Genomic DNA, 15,869 nt, shown 5'->3' on the forward strand with positions numbered 1-15,869 from the left:
GGGTAAAGGTGATGACAGATGCTCCCTTAGGTTCATCTGAGACAGAATTTCCTCGATCAGATCAGAGATCCCATGATCCCATGATAGTTTTGAGAGTAAATATAAAATCACAGAGACAAGTATGTACACCAGAATAAGTCTCGAGAGCATGCTTTCTTATGTTAAAATTCATTTATTCATTAGTACTTATCTGTACATTGTGTGCCTTTGTGGATTTCCGTGTTCCATGGACATCCAAGTGCCTAAGGGGGCCTGAAGAAGTCATCAGGCCTTTGAAACTAGAGCCCCAGGAAGTTGTGTGCTGCCCGGTCTGGTTGCTGGGAATGGAAAGTGAACCTTTCGAGAGCAGTAAGCACTCTTAAATGTGTAGCCATCATCCCAGCTCCTATCTCTTATTTTAAAACATTTTCAAAAACATGTCTTCTTTGAGAAAATAATTTTATTTGGTTCTTTTATTTTCATCTTTGCAGGAAGCAAGCTTATCGGGGTTGGCTAGGAAGTCTTGCAGCTTGTACCTAGGGAACTTCTCTTTACATCCAGGAGGAGGATGAAAGCTTCACGCTAAAAGTGGCCTGTGATATACACTGGACTCCCAGTTCTGGTGACTTAGAGCGAAGGGCAAGCCAGAGTGTGCCATGTCTCTGTGGGAGGCATTTGGGGGGAAGTGTCTACTTGTTTTTCTTTGTGGCTGATTGTTTTCTCCTCTCCTTCCACTTTGGCTGCTAAGAACTGCCACACCTACATCCCAGGCCTTCGTTCTTCCATCTTCTCCTCAAACATTAATGGGCAGGCTAAGAGCATGAGATGGAAAAGCCAGAAGTCTTAAATTATAAGTGTAGTAAGTCCTAGATTGAACATGGTCTCCTCTCTAGTTAGGCACTGAGTTCATGACTTCTGAGGACTGTGCTGTCCACACAGGCTATGATTTAAGTTCTCTCCATACATGACCAGTGTGAGACATGTTTACTCTACAGCCAACCCGAATTTTGATAGGAGCTCTGTTCTGTGTGGAAGGCCATGTTCCAGGCCAGCCAGTGTATGGAAGTCAGCCCAAGTGATTTCTCACAATGTGTGTCGGGGCTATTGCTGAAGCCGTCTGTATCTAGCAGGTGCCCCATTTACTGTGAGGGTCAAGTTCCTCCTATTTTCAGGTATCAGAAATCTGAGAGGAAGACCCATTGTCAAAGATCCGCTTAAAGCTAGGGAGAGAACTAGAGAAGGCAGCTCGTCCAAGTCATGGGCCAACCTTCCATCTGACCTGCTTTTATGGGTTTTCTTACTTTTGTCAGCCAGTGGAACAATGCATGGACTGTGAAAGAAAGTGAGTGTATGGACTTCATTTACAGGAGATAGTGTCAGCCCCACAGAAGGTCAGACCCAGGGAGGCCATTTTCTGCTATCCTAGACACTCGATGGATCTGACTTCACAAAGTCCAGAATTGGAGAAGAGGCCAGTGAGGGACAGCCCGGAGACGTTTCTTCTGAGATCCTGCTCATGGTTGGTGCTGAGAATTCAGTGTTTCTTTTTCTCCTTGCAGCACAGTGGTGTTAAGTTGGCTCGGCAGGTCCCGATCTTTTTTTCGAAGGAGAGGCAGGCAGTTTCACATCGTCCTTTCATCTTTTTACAGAGGAACCTTCTGTACAGTGTGCCCTTGGCTAGGGGGAGAGAGTAACTGTTAGTTATCTAGTAATCTTTTACTAGGTCAAAAAGTGAACACTTCATTACTTAATCAGAGAGAGAGAGAGAGAGAGAGAGAGAGAGAGAGAGAGAGAGAGAGAGAGAGAGAGAGAATAAGACTCCTGATAAGTGCAATCAGTGCCCTTAGCAATCATCTGGAAAAGTCGCACATAATGTAATCCCTCTGTTCCAAGCAGCTAACTCATATGGAAAGAGACTCTCTCTTCCTAGGAATGCAGCAATCCACTTCCCAACTCGAAGAAACAAACCTTCCTAACAAGATTTTCTTTTTTCACCTCTAGTGTCTGACGTAGACCAAAATATAAAGACAGTACAATTAATACTATAGGCAGGCCAACAATAATCCGTGCCCGATATCATAGGATCTTAATGTTTCGGGTATAAAATCAATCAACAGTGCTCTCCTTATTGGCACTTGCAGATGACAAATGTAAGCACGGAGTTCAAAAACTTAACCAGGAGCCTGGTCTGCCAGAGAGAGCTCAGTACACACCGTCCCTGGGAGAGCTCACCACGGGCTGCGTCCTGCGTGCTCCTTATGTTTTGTTCTGCCTCTGAGCAAAGGTTCATGTAAACCAGCTTCTCATTTTTCTGCATCTCCCAGTTAGAGTGTGGTTTGCCCAGCACCTGCTTCTCAGTACTTGGCATTATGTCTTTTAGGAAAATGGTTTATATTACAGCTCTGTGCATACACTCTTTCCTCACTCACTTACGTAACTACACATCAAAGCTTTCGAATGATTTTACTCTTTCAGGGAATCTATTATTTACTAACATATTGTATGGCAGTCTATTTCCAGACAATTAAGGACAAAGGCTCTGCTTTAATTAAAAATCTCTGCTTATTTTTGTATAGCCGAGTGAATACAGCTGGAGACAAAGTCTTGCAAATGTTAAGAACACACTGTCTCCCTAGAGCTTCTGGTGTTGACACACGTACCCTAAGATGGTTAGACACTTGGGAGTTATGCGGTTAGGATGGGAATACAGGGAGCATGGAGCAAGGGTATTTGAGGGGGGCTAACCAGAGTATTGTTGGCTGTAAGCTATGCTGCACAAACAGATCGGTTTAAAGCACCCTGAATCTCAAGTGCAAACAAATCCAGATGGTAGCAGTTTTAATTAGGTTATTATTTATTATATATGAGGTCCCCCCAAAAAGGTTTGAAATGATCTCACAGTCAGCTATCTGAACCAACTACCAAGACATGGAAAATGTTGATTTTTTTTTTTTGCCATTTTAAAGCAGTCACTTTGTCATGTGCTGACATATGTTGAGATTTGAAAACCAGGGGAAGTATCTAAAGGAATAAAGAAGTCCAATTCCCTGCGTAGATTGACTGGAGAAGTGGCCCAGGTGCTCTAGTCAGAGCTGATCCGAGTCAGTGCAGCCTGAGTCTTCTGTTCCTCAGTTAGGAACAATGTTTCACTAGGAATAACGTAAGGCCCCAGACTTACAGATCACTGAGGGATGAGGTTTCCCCGAAGTTAGCTTGGTTTCCAAGGACAGACCCAATTAAGTTGCCAACACTGCCTCTCCAGCGACTTCCTTCTTACCTGGGTGAAGTTGAATGAGAAGAACAAGCCCAGCAACAATTAAGGAAAAGATTCTCATGTCTCCAGGCAGCAATGGAGGTGAGATGGGAGAGGTACAGTAATGGAGCCCAGCTCCTTTATTAAGGAGAGTAAAACCCATTCTAGTGCTCAGAAACAGCCTTAAGGGAGAACTATTTTCCATGCTCCGTTGAGTGACTTGTGGGCCAGCTGATTACCCTTTTGTCTAAGTCTTTTACTGAAGGCAAGGCAGAGAAAGCACCCTGCCTTATTGCCTGGAAGGTTCTTTTTCCTTTCTTCTTAGGTGTCCCTCACTTTCCTTCGTGTTCCATCTCAAGGATCCCCGATTCCAGAAAATCTACAACCATCCACCCCTCCTTCCTATAGTAAGGTTGTAGATATAACATGCATGTTTACAAGTTTTATCTACCAGTTCTTAGTTAATTGATTGATAACAGCTATTAGTGGCTTTTGTGGGATAAATTAGCTACCCCAAGAGATACTAAATGTCATAGAAGAAACCAGGTCAATTTTGATTTCTTCTAGTAGGTTCTTATATCAGGGTTGTTTAGGTTTCCAGGGATAAGCTCAGGGTAATTCATGACTAAACAAAAAAAAAATTAGGTGCAACCTGTCATTAAATCTCTCAAGCTTATACATATATAAGGATTTTGAAGACGGTATAATTCTTAATTTTTTCCATAATCATTTGTGGCACAATAGCTATGCATATTTGTAGTGTAGATATCTGCTATCAGTAGGCCTTAAGTTTGTCCTAAAACCAAAGGAGACAGTGAAGGGTTTTGTGCAGAAGACTTATCTGGAACATTCATAATATATATGGAAGAACATTCCAGAGGGGAAAAAAATCTACTTTCCCAACAGAGTGAGTGCTTAGCAGATCAACTCTCACACAATAGTAAATTAATTTCTGGAAAATGCAGAGCTGCCAAAAGGATGTGTAAGATAAAATGAAGTCGGGCATGCTTTGGAGAAAAGAAACCATCTAGGTAAAGAATGAATTGGGTGAGTTACCCGTGATTCTTACTGTGTTAGACTCTTGGCTCTCAGTGTGAGATATGATGGAACCTTTGAAATGTAGGGCTTAGAATGCTGCCGTGGTGACCCATACCTGTCATAGTCCTCAGGGAGAGAGTTTCAGGCCAGCTTGTGCTACACAATGAGTACCAGCCCAATCCGGTCTCAGACTGACTCTGTCTGAGCAAATCAAAAGTAAACAAAAAGTATGTGTAGATTAGTGTAAGTTAATTAGGTCACTGGGGCACTGTCCTTAGAAGGAGTGACATGGTTCTCATGGGGACTCGCTATCCCAGAGAGGTTATAATAACAATGCCCCTCCCTGTTCTCTGGCCTCTTGTCTTCCATGCTGCCTTTGGCTCTCATCCATGCTCCCCTTCAGGACGCCATCACCAAGATTTGACGTGGCCTGGGAGACGCTCTCTGAAGCCGAACACAGATCCACCTGATCACGGACGTAAGCCCGTCAGTGGAATAAACTCTTTAAAATAAAGTACCTAGACTCAGTTGTTGGGTGTTAGCAAAAGAAAAACAGGCAAATATACTCACCTGTACCTACCCTCAGGTGAGGACCCTGTTCAACACTTTATCAGAGTCAGAGCCAGAAAAGGGGGGTACTTAGAGCTCACATCCCCCCTTAGGCCCAGAAACCCGGAGGAGGATGTGACCTCCCTTTGTGCGCAGGTGTTGCTCTCTTTCCATTTCCTGAGCAAGGCTGGTGCTGTTACTGATACTAAGTACTTCGCTTTGGAAAAGCAGGAGCGGTGTCCTGAGGATGAGATCCCTTCCCACCGAAGGGCCTGGGGTGGAAATCACAAACACACCTGAAAGCGTTTCTGTGGCAGGGTTGTCTAGGAAACTCTCCAGGTGCAGTTGTGCAAGCTCTCAGGGATTGCTGCGGCTCCAGGCCAAGGGGCCTGGTGACTTCTCGAGGTGGCAGGAGAATTTGCATGTCTATACCATCCTAGTTTTGTTGGCTTGCAGAATGCAAGACCAGTGGGGATGTGGAGCCTCTCAGGAAGGTTCCAGAGAATGTGGCCTGGATACAGGGCTGTAGAGCAAGGTCAAACTCCCTGCAAGGAGTCCTGGGAGGGGCTTTGCACAAAGCTCTGGGAGTGAGGTCAATTTTGGCCAAGACCCTAGGGTGTTAGAGATACCTAGAATGTTGGATCTCTGCTAAGGAAAGTCACACTTACCAAATGGGCCAGTCTATAAGAAGCCATATTTGCTGCAGGAGAAAGGGCTATGGTGTAGAGATGGCTAGCTAGATCCCCTGGGGTTCACGTCATGTCACCCCATGCCCCAGAAGCCAGGCTTGGAGCAGAAAGAAGGCTTTCCTGTTTGTCCAGCTGGATTTTGGTCTAGGTTTGGGCCTTGCTATCCTCATGATTCTTCTTGGAATGCATGTGTTTTCTCTGTAACATGCATGCTGGAAGCATGTCATTTGGATGTTTTATGTTTGTGTATGTTCACTGCTGAGTTTTCATTGAATTTCGGAAAAGACTGGACAGTAGAGTTTTGATTTGTTAGTATTTCCTTCAAGTATTTTAGGGATCTGCTCTTAGGTGCAATTTTTTAAAATATTGTATTCCATCTCTTGGACTGATACTTCAGTCACAAAACAACCTTGCTTCTCATAACAGTCTTTTTGTGTTTGCCAAAGTCTGTTTTACAAGCTATTGGTCTACCACTTTTTTCCAATGGCTCTTTGAATGTAACATTTTTAAACTCTACAACATAAACTTTGTCTTTTAAAACCACATTCTATTAATCTCTATTTGGGATGGTTAATTGATTTTTCCTTAATGTAATAATCAGTAAAGTAGAACTTGTATCAGTTTTGCCATTTGTCTACCAAATGTTATGGAGTTACCCTTTTTTTCCTTTCCCTTTTGGGGCAACACACACACACACATATGTATATATGTATATGTATATATGTGTATATACATATATATTTGTTATAAGCAATTGCTTTTAAGAATTTTATTAATGTTGCAATCATACACAATTCTTCAATGGTAACACCAACTCACTTTCAATAGCAAATTGGAACCACACCCTCAGTTCTTCCATTCATTTTTGCTGTAAAAGTAAATTGGTGAGGTCTGAAGTGAGAGGCTCTCTTGCTGGTCTTGAAAGATGAGATTGCCTTGGACAAAGGGAGCTGTGAGCAGGGGATGATCAGTGGTCTGTCGTTGGTAGAACTGCGGAGGTTGGCCCCTGACTGCATGCCTTTGGAAGACATTTTCCCTCTGATGGCAAGGCAGCTCGAGTGGATGCTTTATTGTTAGTCTTGTGAAACACTGGGATCTGCACCAGACCCAAACTTCTGACCTGAGATAGTTTGAGATAGCGTGTGCTGTGTTAAGCTGCTAACCTCAGTGCATTCTTATGCAGCAACATGAGTAGCAATCACATTTTAAGGTGCGTGCATTCTGTAGCTGAGCATTTGCATGCTCTCACAAGGCCGCTGTGCTCTCCAAAGCAGTGAGCAGTTTCCCAAGTGGTTGAAAGTCTTTGTAATTGTCTTTTTATGAATTCGTCTCACTCCTAGAACTTTATGATAAAACTTCTTTATGCTAAATTCTTTCCAAACATGCTATATCCTTAGCTGTTTTCCCCTAAGGATGCCTTTGAGTCAATGAACCCATGTGATATTTGTGTGACCCATTGAAAACACACATCTTGTTGCCCTCTATCCAGTATCTAGGTTCTGCCTGTCAGAAGCTACACCTGCCATGGGAGTGCCAGGTGAGAGCTGAGGGAAAAGTGGTAGCTTTAATATGGGAAACAAATTCTCTGGTGGGGAAATATCCCTGTTTCTATTCCTATCTGCCATTTTCCTAGCAGATGGTATTAATTAAACTCAGCCCAAAATCAGGAACCCTGGTGGATCTGGATTGGATAGACCGATGCTAAGGTTTCATAGAAGGGAAAGGGTAGGAGAAGATCCTATGTTGTAGATCACACTGGGCAGAATCCTGCTCAGGTTCCTGTGTCCCCGTAAAACTGATCAGTGTGAGCCCCACGGCTCTGAGTTTTGACGTTTAGTTTATTAAGCTACAAATTTTATTCCATAAGGTGGAAGTTACAGTTTGGCGTCTGCAGACACCCTGTGCAAGTGGACATTTTGATTCTTCTCTAACCATTTCCTTTTGCAGGCAAGGACGATGCAGTCTCCGTAGCACAGGCAATAACAGAGCACATGAGGGTTGTTTAAAACATAGATCATAATTGTCATAATCTGTGGATCATAGTACATTACCTCATCGAGAATCAAGTGAATGGATTTTCCTTGTATTCTATAGAACTACAAAGCTGTCGACAGGGTCAGCAGTGACACTTTCGTTCACTCCCACGGTCATTAGTATGTTAGAGAGACAGGAAGAGGCAGCGATGCACACGCTGCCCCTTGTCTCCCAGCTTTCCCATACCATAGGCAGCAACACAAATCAAATACCCGGATCAAATACAAATCAGAACGATAGCCACGCCCTCAGGTGACCCTGAGCCCTATGGGAAACCCTGGAAAGAACACTTCTGAGTTATGAGTGTGCTGGAGATCTGCAGTCCTGTCTGCTCGTGTAGAAGGCATTCATTGATGTTTTGATTTCTGTCATCTTAACATTGAAATGAAGCACAGAAACAGAATGAGGTGAGATGGGCACTGACTGTGACCCCGTGAAGCCACAGATGTTCTCTCCTTGACCATCCATTCAGCACGGCTTCTTACCCCCAGGCCGTTGGTCCTTGGGTTCAGATCCTCTCCCGACAGCAGAAGAAGTTCAGCTTGCACTTGCCGGCGATCTTCTCGCTGTCCATGCACGTCCTCCTGCATTTCCCCCGGCCCAGCCTGCATGTCTCGCACACAGAAAACTCCCCTGTGTCAGGAAAGAGCTGCTGAGAGGTTTGCTGGAACTGTGTGGGAGTGGGAAGAGTATCTAAGGCCCCTCACAGGCAGGGGTTGTGTGTATGGCTAGGAGTGTTTTCTAGAATTAGGCCAGAGGAGTTGGGGATAGCTCAGTTGGCAAAGTGTTTCTTGGGTGAACATGGGACCCTGAGTCTGATCCTCCACGCCCAGATTAAAAAGTCAGGGGCTTCCGTCCTCAGCTGGGTAAGCAGGGACAGATGAGTCTCTGCGGCTCAGGGGTCAGCTTAGCTGAACTTAGGATAGATTCTGTCTCAGAAAGGGAAGTGGATGGCTCCTGAGGAATGTCGTGTAAGTTTGACCTCTGGCCTCCACACATGCACGAACACACACACACACACACACACACTGTAAGAAGAGAACTACCCCACAGCGTCTGCTAACCCCAGTGTGGAGCTGAAAAGAGTTAAGAACAATAGGTAACCATCACCCGCGTCCTCCAGGTGTTTACTGTCTTTCATGGGCCCCATGTAAATGGCAGAGCAACATCTATTCTTCAGAACTATTAAAATGCACGGCTGTACTCCTGAAAATTTACTAGATAGACTTTGGTTTCAAACTCTCAAAGCTGGAATGAATAATTTAATCTTAATACTTGTTTGGGCCTAGTACCAGCTGCCTAATTTACCAAGCCTCATTCACCTGATGGACATACTAGAAATACCTGTCCACACTTTTAAATTGCTGAGTGGTGAAGGGAAATGACTGTGATAATGTTTTGCTGTATGGTATATACTAGTAAGGGGGCTTTAATAATTAACCGGCATAATCCATGTTTATTTGTTAAGAACTGGAGAAATTAGTGCTCCATGAGTTAGCTCCATAGTGTAACTCTGTTCAGTTATCATCATCACCACCACCACCACCACCACCACCACCACCACCACCACCATCATCATCATCTTTATTATCATTATAATGTTAGTGTGTGTGTGTGTGTGAGAGAGAGAGAGGTGTATCATATAGTACACATGTACATATGTGTGCAGGCTAATGCCTCCATGTATGTGCACACCAAACATCAAGAAAAACGCCTTGGGTATCATTTTCTGCCACTCTCAGCTTTGAAGCAGGGCCTCTCTTTGAACCTTAGCTCAGTTTTCCTAGCTGCTCTGATTCCCAGTGAAACCCCTAGCTCTGCCCTTGAACCTCCTAGCTCTACCCCCACAGCGCTGTGGTCCCAGGCTCAAGCAAAACTGTGTGTGCTGAAGTCCAGACTTGGGTGCTCATAGTTGCACAGCAAGCACTCAATCTGTGAGCCACATCTCCAGCCCTCCGAGAATAGTTTAATATTTCTTTTAATTGTGTTTGCCTCGTGATGTCTTCCCATGTAAGAGAACCTCTGGTGCGCATCCAAAGCCTGTGGCTGTTATAAACAGTGCTTTATGATGAGCATGGCACCTCACTGACCATCTACGCCATTCTACATGATCCTCCTCATCCAGCAGATGCCCTCGAGCAGACCTTGTTCAAGTTAGGTCCTACGGGAAGGAAGCCAGGATCTCTGGGTAATGCTAATTGGTGAGGATGAGGTTGAGCCTAAGCATCACACATTAATGGGAAAGTCACTGGAAAAATACAAATATCACCAGGGCCACAAGAGTAATAGAAGATGATGCCAATAGACCAGAACTCAGTCCTTTCAAAACCACCTTCCTTCCTTGGCCTCATCAGTCAAATATAGCTAACTGGGCCTCAGTCCCCAAGAGAGGAGAGAATACAGGTAAAGGATATAATTTACCTCCTGGAAATGACTGGGAATACTCAAGTCCTGCCCAGGACCCTAAATTTAAAACAAAATACATTTTAGGACAGAATATTAAAACAAGAAGTAACACTTTATAAAATGTCTCCTACATGCTACATGACTCTTGAGGGACCAGTGATGTTCTGGCTGCTCTCTTTATTGGATTTCTCAAGTTCACTCCTGAAAGCCAGAAAGACCAATGTACTGAAAAATAAAATCAAAATTAATGCTCTATCCAGTTGGCTCTTAGGAAACATTAATGCAGATCCAAGAAATCTCCAGGGAAGGAAGACTTACTCTCAGTTTCAGGGTGGTTCATGGAAGAATCTTTGGATTTCATGGTCTGCTCCTCCCCACCCTCAACCCCATCAAATTCCCATCAACTTTGATTTACCTGATGGCAGTTCAACTACAATGAAGAACAAAGCCAGACCAAAATAGAACGTCCCTCTGCTCAGAGCCATGTTTGAGGGGAGATTCTTGAACACAGAGAATCGGGGGTTCTTTGAGGGGACAGGAAAGCATTTATACTGGAAAGTAATGGGCTATGTTCTAGGTCAGTGAAGTGAATCAATAAAGAAAGCAGGACTGCATGCTCCATTTGCCGGGATCAAGAGCTGGTGCAGTGAGTTAGAACCTTGAGTCTGCAAAGTCCTACTTCCCCACGCCTAACCAGCATGTAGAATGGAGTGGACATTGGTCCAAGGCTGGGAGAATCCAGGGCCATGCACGCTCTATTGTGGGAATTGAGGGAGAGGATCAGCGCTCTTGTTCTTAGCAGCAAGTCCTGGGGATCCAGTATGATTTCAGCTCAGGAGAACTTTGAATGCTCATCTTTTTACAGAGCTCTGGTGGGGACTAGAGGCAACCCACAGATGTGCACACTGACCCTCCTCATTCTCACTGCTGTGTCTATGAATTGTTCACCAGAATGTGAGGAGTAACAGACCTTTGCTAAGGTAGCTTTGAAACCCGTGCCTGTCAGACATCTCAACACACACTCAAGTTGTAATCAAAAGTGTGGACATCAAAAGGATATTCATGTGGGGTCGCCAAACTGAGTCCTGCTTCAGGCACCGGATGCTTATAGTTACATGATGTTCTGGTTTTCAGTCTCAGAGGCAAACAGGCCTCGTGTCACAGGCTTGTAACCCAGCTACTCCGGAGACTAAGGCAGAAGCACCACAAGCTAAAGGCCTGCTTGGGCTACACAGTGAGTTCAAAGTCAGCCTGTGTAAGTTGGTGATATTTTAAAGTAAGTGAAAAGGGGCTGGGACGTAGCTCAGTAAAGTGATTGGCTCGCACACACAAAGCCTATATTCAATTCTCAGTGTGCCTTTCTTTCATACACAGGAAAAATGTAGACTACATAGCAGACAGATATCTATCAAGTAGACCACCTTGGATAGGTTAACAATTTTGGAAACCTTAGCCTCTTTATCCTTAAAATTGGGTTACACTGATAATATCAGCCTCATTGGGCATTGAGTGCATTGCACACGGCATAGAAGTGTTTAGCAGAATGTCATCATCATCATCAAGAGTATCTCTTGACTCTCAGCAGAGAAACTGCCTCTTGCATCATGTGGTAATTAACACAGAGATCCACAGCTGAGCAATGTGTAGATAGTGAGAGACTGTGGAGCTCTCAGCCCTCAGTGGGATATCTTTATTACACTCCTCCATTTAAATCTCAGGGATCTATGTGGAAGAGGAGCTGGAAAGGGTGTCAGGGATAGGAGTAGCAGACAACCACAGGGGGACTGCTCTAGATACTACAAGGCTGATACTCAGCTGAACTCATAGAGGCTGACAGTGTGCACAAGACCTGCACAATGTAAGCTAGACAAATAGCAGAGGGGAAGTGGGCACAGAGTTCATGCCTAGACAAGAAGCTACGTATTTCGATACCTGCTGGGATAAGGAAATAAGTTTCCATCACTGGAGTGATACTGGGCATATCACCCACCCTCCAGGACAGGCCTTCTGCTCAGGGTAGATGGCCAACCCAAATCAAACAGTGTGAAGTTTAGTAGGTAGTGGGGAGGATCTGGGAGGTATTACAGGAGGGTAAAAAATGTGGTCAAAATATACTATGTGAGGAATTAGAGAGAGGGTACTGTATTTAAGAGCATAGACTCCTCTTCCAGAGGTCCTGAGTTCAGTTCCCAGAAAAGTGTCTCATAACCATCTGTGGTAGGATCAGATGCCCTCTTCAGGTGTGTCTGATGACAACTACAGTGTACTCATATAAATAAAATAAACAGAACTTTAAAAAATATACTGTGTGAAATTCTGAATAAAACAAATGAAAGCATAAGCAAAACAAAACAACCCTCCGAGATTAAAATGATATAAGTAACACTTGAAGTGGGCTGCATGCAGCAAGTCCAGAATTTAAAAAGAAATGATGGGGTACACACTTAGGTCGGCTTCTGTTCCCAGTGTGCACAGCCTACAAATTTGACTCTGCAGTTCAGAGTCCACCTGATCACAGGGCACCAGTTCTTCCCTGGAACATGGGCTATTGTATACTTTCACTTCTATATCTGTGATCTGAAGCCACTAGGGAAGGAACATAGTCAGAATTAGCAAAGCAAAGGACTGAACTCCAGATTCTTCTAGCACAAAACCTGCACCCAGTCCATCCTTCTCTCCACCTCTGCTCTTGGCTCATGCCTGTTTTCCTTCTTGGGAACTTTCCAGAATCAGAAAAAAACAGCAACATACTATAGGTTGAGCAGCACCCACTGAGGTGGGTGGCCTCCCTGTAGCAGGGCATGGGGTCACTTGTTCTGATGGGTTCACTGATCAAGGCCCTTTTTGCTCTGGAGAAGCGTATAAAGGTGGGTGGGTGTTGGTGCCCTTTACCATGGACACCGTGCTGACCCTCACAGCCCTTCAGGTCATGAAGACATTCTTATTTCTCTTTGCTGTTTTCTTCTTTCTTGACCCAGGTAAAGAAAATGGAAATCTTTACATGGAGGGTGATCTGTGGTGATGGCCCAGACACAGGGTCTGTCCTGCCAATGCCCAGGCGTGATCAACCCTAGGATTTAGGATACCTTTTGTCTGTTGGACTTGAAAGAGAACAGCTGTTACAGAAGGTAACTTCCCTATGACTTATCAATGAATCACGTATTGATACATTGCCTTTCTATTAATGATGTTGTCACAGGTTTGGAGAAGTTAAAGGGCATCATCAGGAATGATGCATTTGATGCCTGGTTTTAAGCTTATTAGCAAAATAATGGACAAAGTTAAGGGAAGAATTAAAGTGAAGAAATCAACAGATTTTTAGAAAATATGGCTTAAGTGTAGAATAAAACAGACAACAAAGAGACAGAAAAAGAGGTGGAAGAGGAAAGAGGTGGACTTCCATTCCCATATCCCATATCCTGGCATAGGCAAAGCACACACTGGAGGCAGCCATTTCCTAATTGCTTGTCTAATGATGGGTCTGTGTTGTAGAGTTGTGATGATGAACACATTTACTTCTCCAAAGCCAGTGCCTTGGAGGAAAATCCTGTTGTCCTTTTAATTTAGAGATATTCAGAGTCATTTTTTCTTTTTGGCTTGAAACATATACACATGTATGAAGTATATACCATATGTACATTGTATGCACATGGAGACTGGGACTTGGTTGGGTGTAGCTTCTTTTCAGGGACATACAGGTCAGTCAGCACTGGCACTCTGTGCTGCACAGTGTGGCCTGTATGGGGCATCCTCTCCACATCAGAGCGCTCTGCTCTTTCTCTTCTGGAAAGTTTGGAAAGATGCAGCTGCATCCTCTCCAAGATTAAGGGGCAAGACCAGACCTTAGCGAGTTCCGTGGAGCTGAAGAAAGGGGCTCATGGGAGTCCAAGTGAATCTACCTTTATTCCAGGTACTAGTGCTGTTGCCAGCCCACATGGGCTAATTTCACATTAGTTGTGTGCAGCCCTAATCTGTGTTGTGGCAAATCTCTCTGAGTGGATGCTGCATCGGGATACAGAGATGTAGGCCTTCAGTAGATCAATGATACGGCATGCATTTGCTGGCATAAATGTGAACATTTGAGGTTGAAGAGAAATATTGGGAATGCTCAGTAGGACTACATAGTTAACACAATGTAAGATTATCCAGTATAAAATTATCTGCCGTTCCAAATGCACCACACAAGCAGAGACTCCATCTGGACTCGTTAGAAAGCGACAGGCAAAGATGTTCTTTTGGTCCAAAAGCTGCTGGTTTATCATTGTGAATTGAATATGCTAAAAAGTTCTCAAGGCAGAGTAAGGTCTTGAACCTTTAGTCTGACACAGCCTTAGTATGTTAGGAGAGCAGAGAAAATATTGAACACTGTAGAGAAAGACAGGGTTTAAAGGGCTTTGAAACCATGGGGTACTTATACTTGTGAATCGATATCCAGACAGTGGATAATGGCTGGAATGCAAGAGTAGTCACCCCCTGGGATTTAGGATGTGCAAATATTTGAGTTAGCAGACTTATGTATTCATGTTAGATGGAATCCATGTACTTTCCGTACCTACATGACATGTACTTCAAGTCATCGACTCTTGAGATTTTGATCCTGGTAATATGGATTGTGTGTCTTTAGCATGCAGCAGCAGTCTGCTCTCATGAGGGCTAATGCAAGAACTGCAGTTTCCTGCAAATGACAAATTAAAAAGGCACAGGGAGCTGGCCTCAACTATGCCCCCTTCCCTAAAGTGTCTGACTCTTACAGTGGAATTTCGGTGGAATGTGATGGAGAAGTCAGATATCTTTCTGTACTTGGGTATCCGTGATGGCCCATTAGAAACCCATGGACAAAGATTTTCTTTGTCTTCAACCTTCCTGGGTTGTCACTGGGAATTGGATTTACTCCAGGCCTCTATTTTCTGTCCTCTCCATTAAGCTTTTGTCCATTGTACACAATTCCACTTTTAATACCAGTCTTGTGTCATCTCCCCAGACTTAGATCTTGCTCTCTTCCTGAGTAGCAATCTTTGAAAGTGTGTAAGGGAAGTTCTGGGGTGTGAGTGTGTTCATGAGTTGAATTGATAATCTTCTTTCTAATATATTTATACTTGTCTTATAAAGTCCTAATCAAAACTGCTCAGGTGTTAGCTAATTCTTTGTGCTCTTTCACCTTGTATGACAAAAGATGGGGTAATCCCACAGAAAATGTTTCTCTAAGCGATTCGTCTACCTGAGTCTAAAGGAACTAAGACACAGCTTTAAAGTGGTTGTTGCTGATGGTAGACAACCATCACAGACAGTGATTGGCCACATTTGAAACAGAATTAACCTGGGCGGGGCTTCTTCTTTTGTGAAGCCAAGAATGCATTTTTCGATGAGAAGTGCAGCAGGATTAATGGGAGATGCACAGAATCTTGTCTGAAGAACGAAGAACTCATTGCTCTCTGCCAGAAGAATCTGAAGTGCTGTGTGACAGTCCAGCCAACAGGACTCGGGGATGAGCTAGTTTTGTCTTTCTGCTGGAAGCAGATGCTGCAATGAGAATAAATGGCTGCTTTCTTCATCTTGTCAACTGCTTCTTTCAGAAGGCCAAGAGTAGCTATCTAAACTCGATGGTCACTCTGTACTCTTTCCCTATAGATTTGGGAGGCAAGCATCCCAAAGTTCCAAGGTATTTATTTCTCCTAAAACAAGGGTACTAGGATAGCTTAGTTTTGACCAACTGGCTTCAACCAAAGGGAAGAAGAAAGGAATTTGATAATGGAGAAATGAGCATTAGACAGCTCGCTCATACTCATAAAAATGCACCTTAAAAAGAAAAGCAGTCTTCAGGCAAGATGCTCCCACTGACACAACGGCATGGTTGTTTGGAAAGAAACTGCCCTCCGATTGGATTCCAGGCCCATGCCATGGGAAGCAATAAAAACCTAGCA

The 15,869-nt window shown here is 43.9% G+C and overlaps 3 protein-coding genes across 3 annotated transcripts; 1 reads left to right on the plus strand and 2 right to left on the minus strand.

Moving 5' to 3' along the window:
* Window positions 1-1,513: 1,513 nt before the first annotated feature.
* On the minus strand, window positions 1,514-3,320 carry LOC116914253 (beta-defensin 13). The gene is made up of 2 exons (XM_032918464.1): window positions 3,257-3,320; window positions 1,514-1,656 (listed from the first exon to the last, which is right to left on the minus strand). The coding sequence occupies exons 1-2, from the start codon at window positions 3,312-3,314 to the stop codon at window positions 1,514-1,516; spliced, it is 201 nt and encodes a 66-aa protein (XP_032774355.1). The 5' UTR covers window positions 3,315-3,320.
* A 4,730-nt stretch (window positions 3,321-8,050) lies between these two features.
* Window positions 8,051-10,445, minus strand: LOC116915094 (beta-defensin 12). The gene is made up of 3 exons (XM_032919521.1): window positions 10,364-10,445; window positions 9,964-10,005; window positions 8,051-8,175 (listed from the first exon to the last, which is right to left on the minus strand). The coding sequence occupies exons 1-3, from the start codon at window positions 10,431-10,433 to the stop codon at window positions 8,051-8,053; spliced, it is 237 nt and encodes a 78-aa protein (XP_032775412.1). The 5' UTR covers window positions 10,434-10,445.
* Window positions 10,446-12,841: 2,396 nt separating this feature from the next.
* On the plus strand, window positions 12,842-15,477 carry LOC116914354 (beta-defensin 15-like). Its single transcript, XM_032918568.1, has 2 exons — window positions 12,842-12,926; window positions 15,293-15,477. Exons 1-2 carry the CDS (start codon window positions 12,842-12,844, stop codon window positions 15,475-15,477), a joined length of 270 nt encoding a protein of 89 aa, XP_032774459.1.
* The last annotated feature ends 392 nt before the right edge of the window (window positions 15,478-15,869 follow it).

This window comes from Rattus rattus, chromosome 13 (genome assembly GCF_011064425.1).
Source record: "Rattus rattus isolate New Zealand chromosome 13, Rrattus_CSIRO_v1, whole genome shotgun sequence".
Taxonomy (NCBI): Eukaryota; Metazoa; Chordata; class Mammalia; order Rodentia; family Muridae; genus Rattus; species Rattus rattus.

What these genes read in the sequence shown, in the direction of transcription:
- LOC116914253 (XM_032918464.1), bottom strand. Translation starts at nt 3,314, where the DNA reads ATGAGAATCTTTTCCTTAATTGTTGCTGGGCTTGTTCTTCTCATTCAA. An exon ending in TCTCATTCAACTTCACCCAG is followed by an intron (nt 1,657 to 3,256) that starts GTAAGAAGGAAG and finishes CTCTCCCCCTAG; the next exon opens with CCAAGGGCACACTGTACAGA.
- LOC116915094 (XM_032919521.1), bottom strand. Translation starts at nt 10,433, where the DNA reads ATGGCTCTGAGCAGAGGGACGTTCTATTTTGGTCTGGCTTTGTTCTTC. An exon ending in TGTAGTTGAACTGCCATCAG is followed by an intron (nt 10,006 to 10,363) that starts GTAAATCAAAGT and finishes TTTTAAATTTAG; the next exon opens with GGTCCTGGGCAGGACTTGAG. An exon ending in TTCCCAGTCATTTCCAGGAG is followed by an intron (nt 8,176 to 9,963) that starts GTAAATTATATC and finishes TTCCTGACACAG; the next exon opens with GGGAGTTTTCTGTGTGCGAG.
- LOC116914354 (XM_032918568.1), top strand. Translation starts at nt 12,842, where the DNA reads ATGGACACCGTGCTGACCCTCACAGCCCTTCAGGTCATGAAGACATTC. An exon ending in TTTCTTCTTTCTTGACCCAG is followed by an intron (nt 12,927 to 15,292) that starts GTAAAGAAAATG and finishes TCTTTTGTGAAG; the next exon opens with CCAAGAATGCATTTTTCGAT.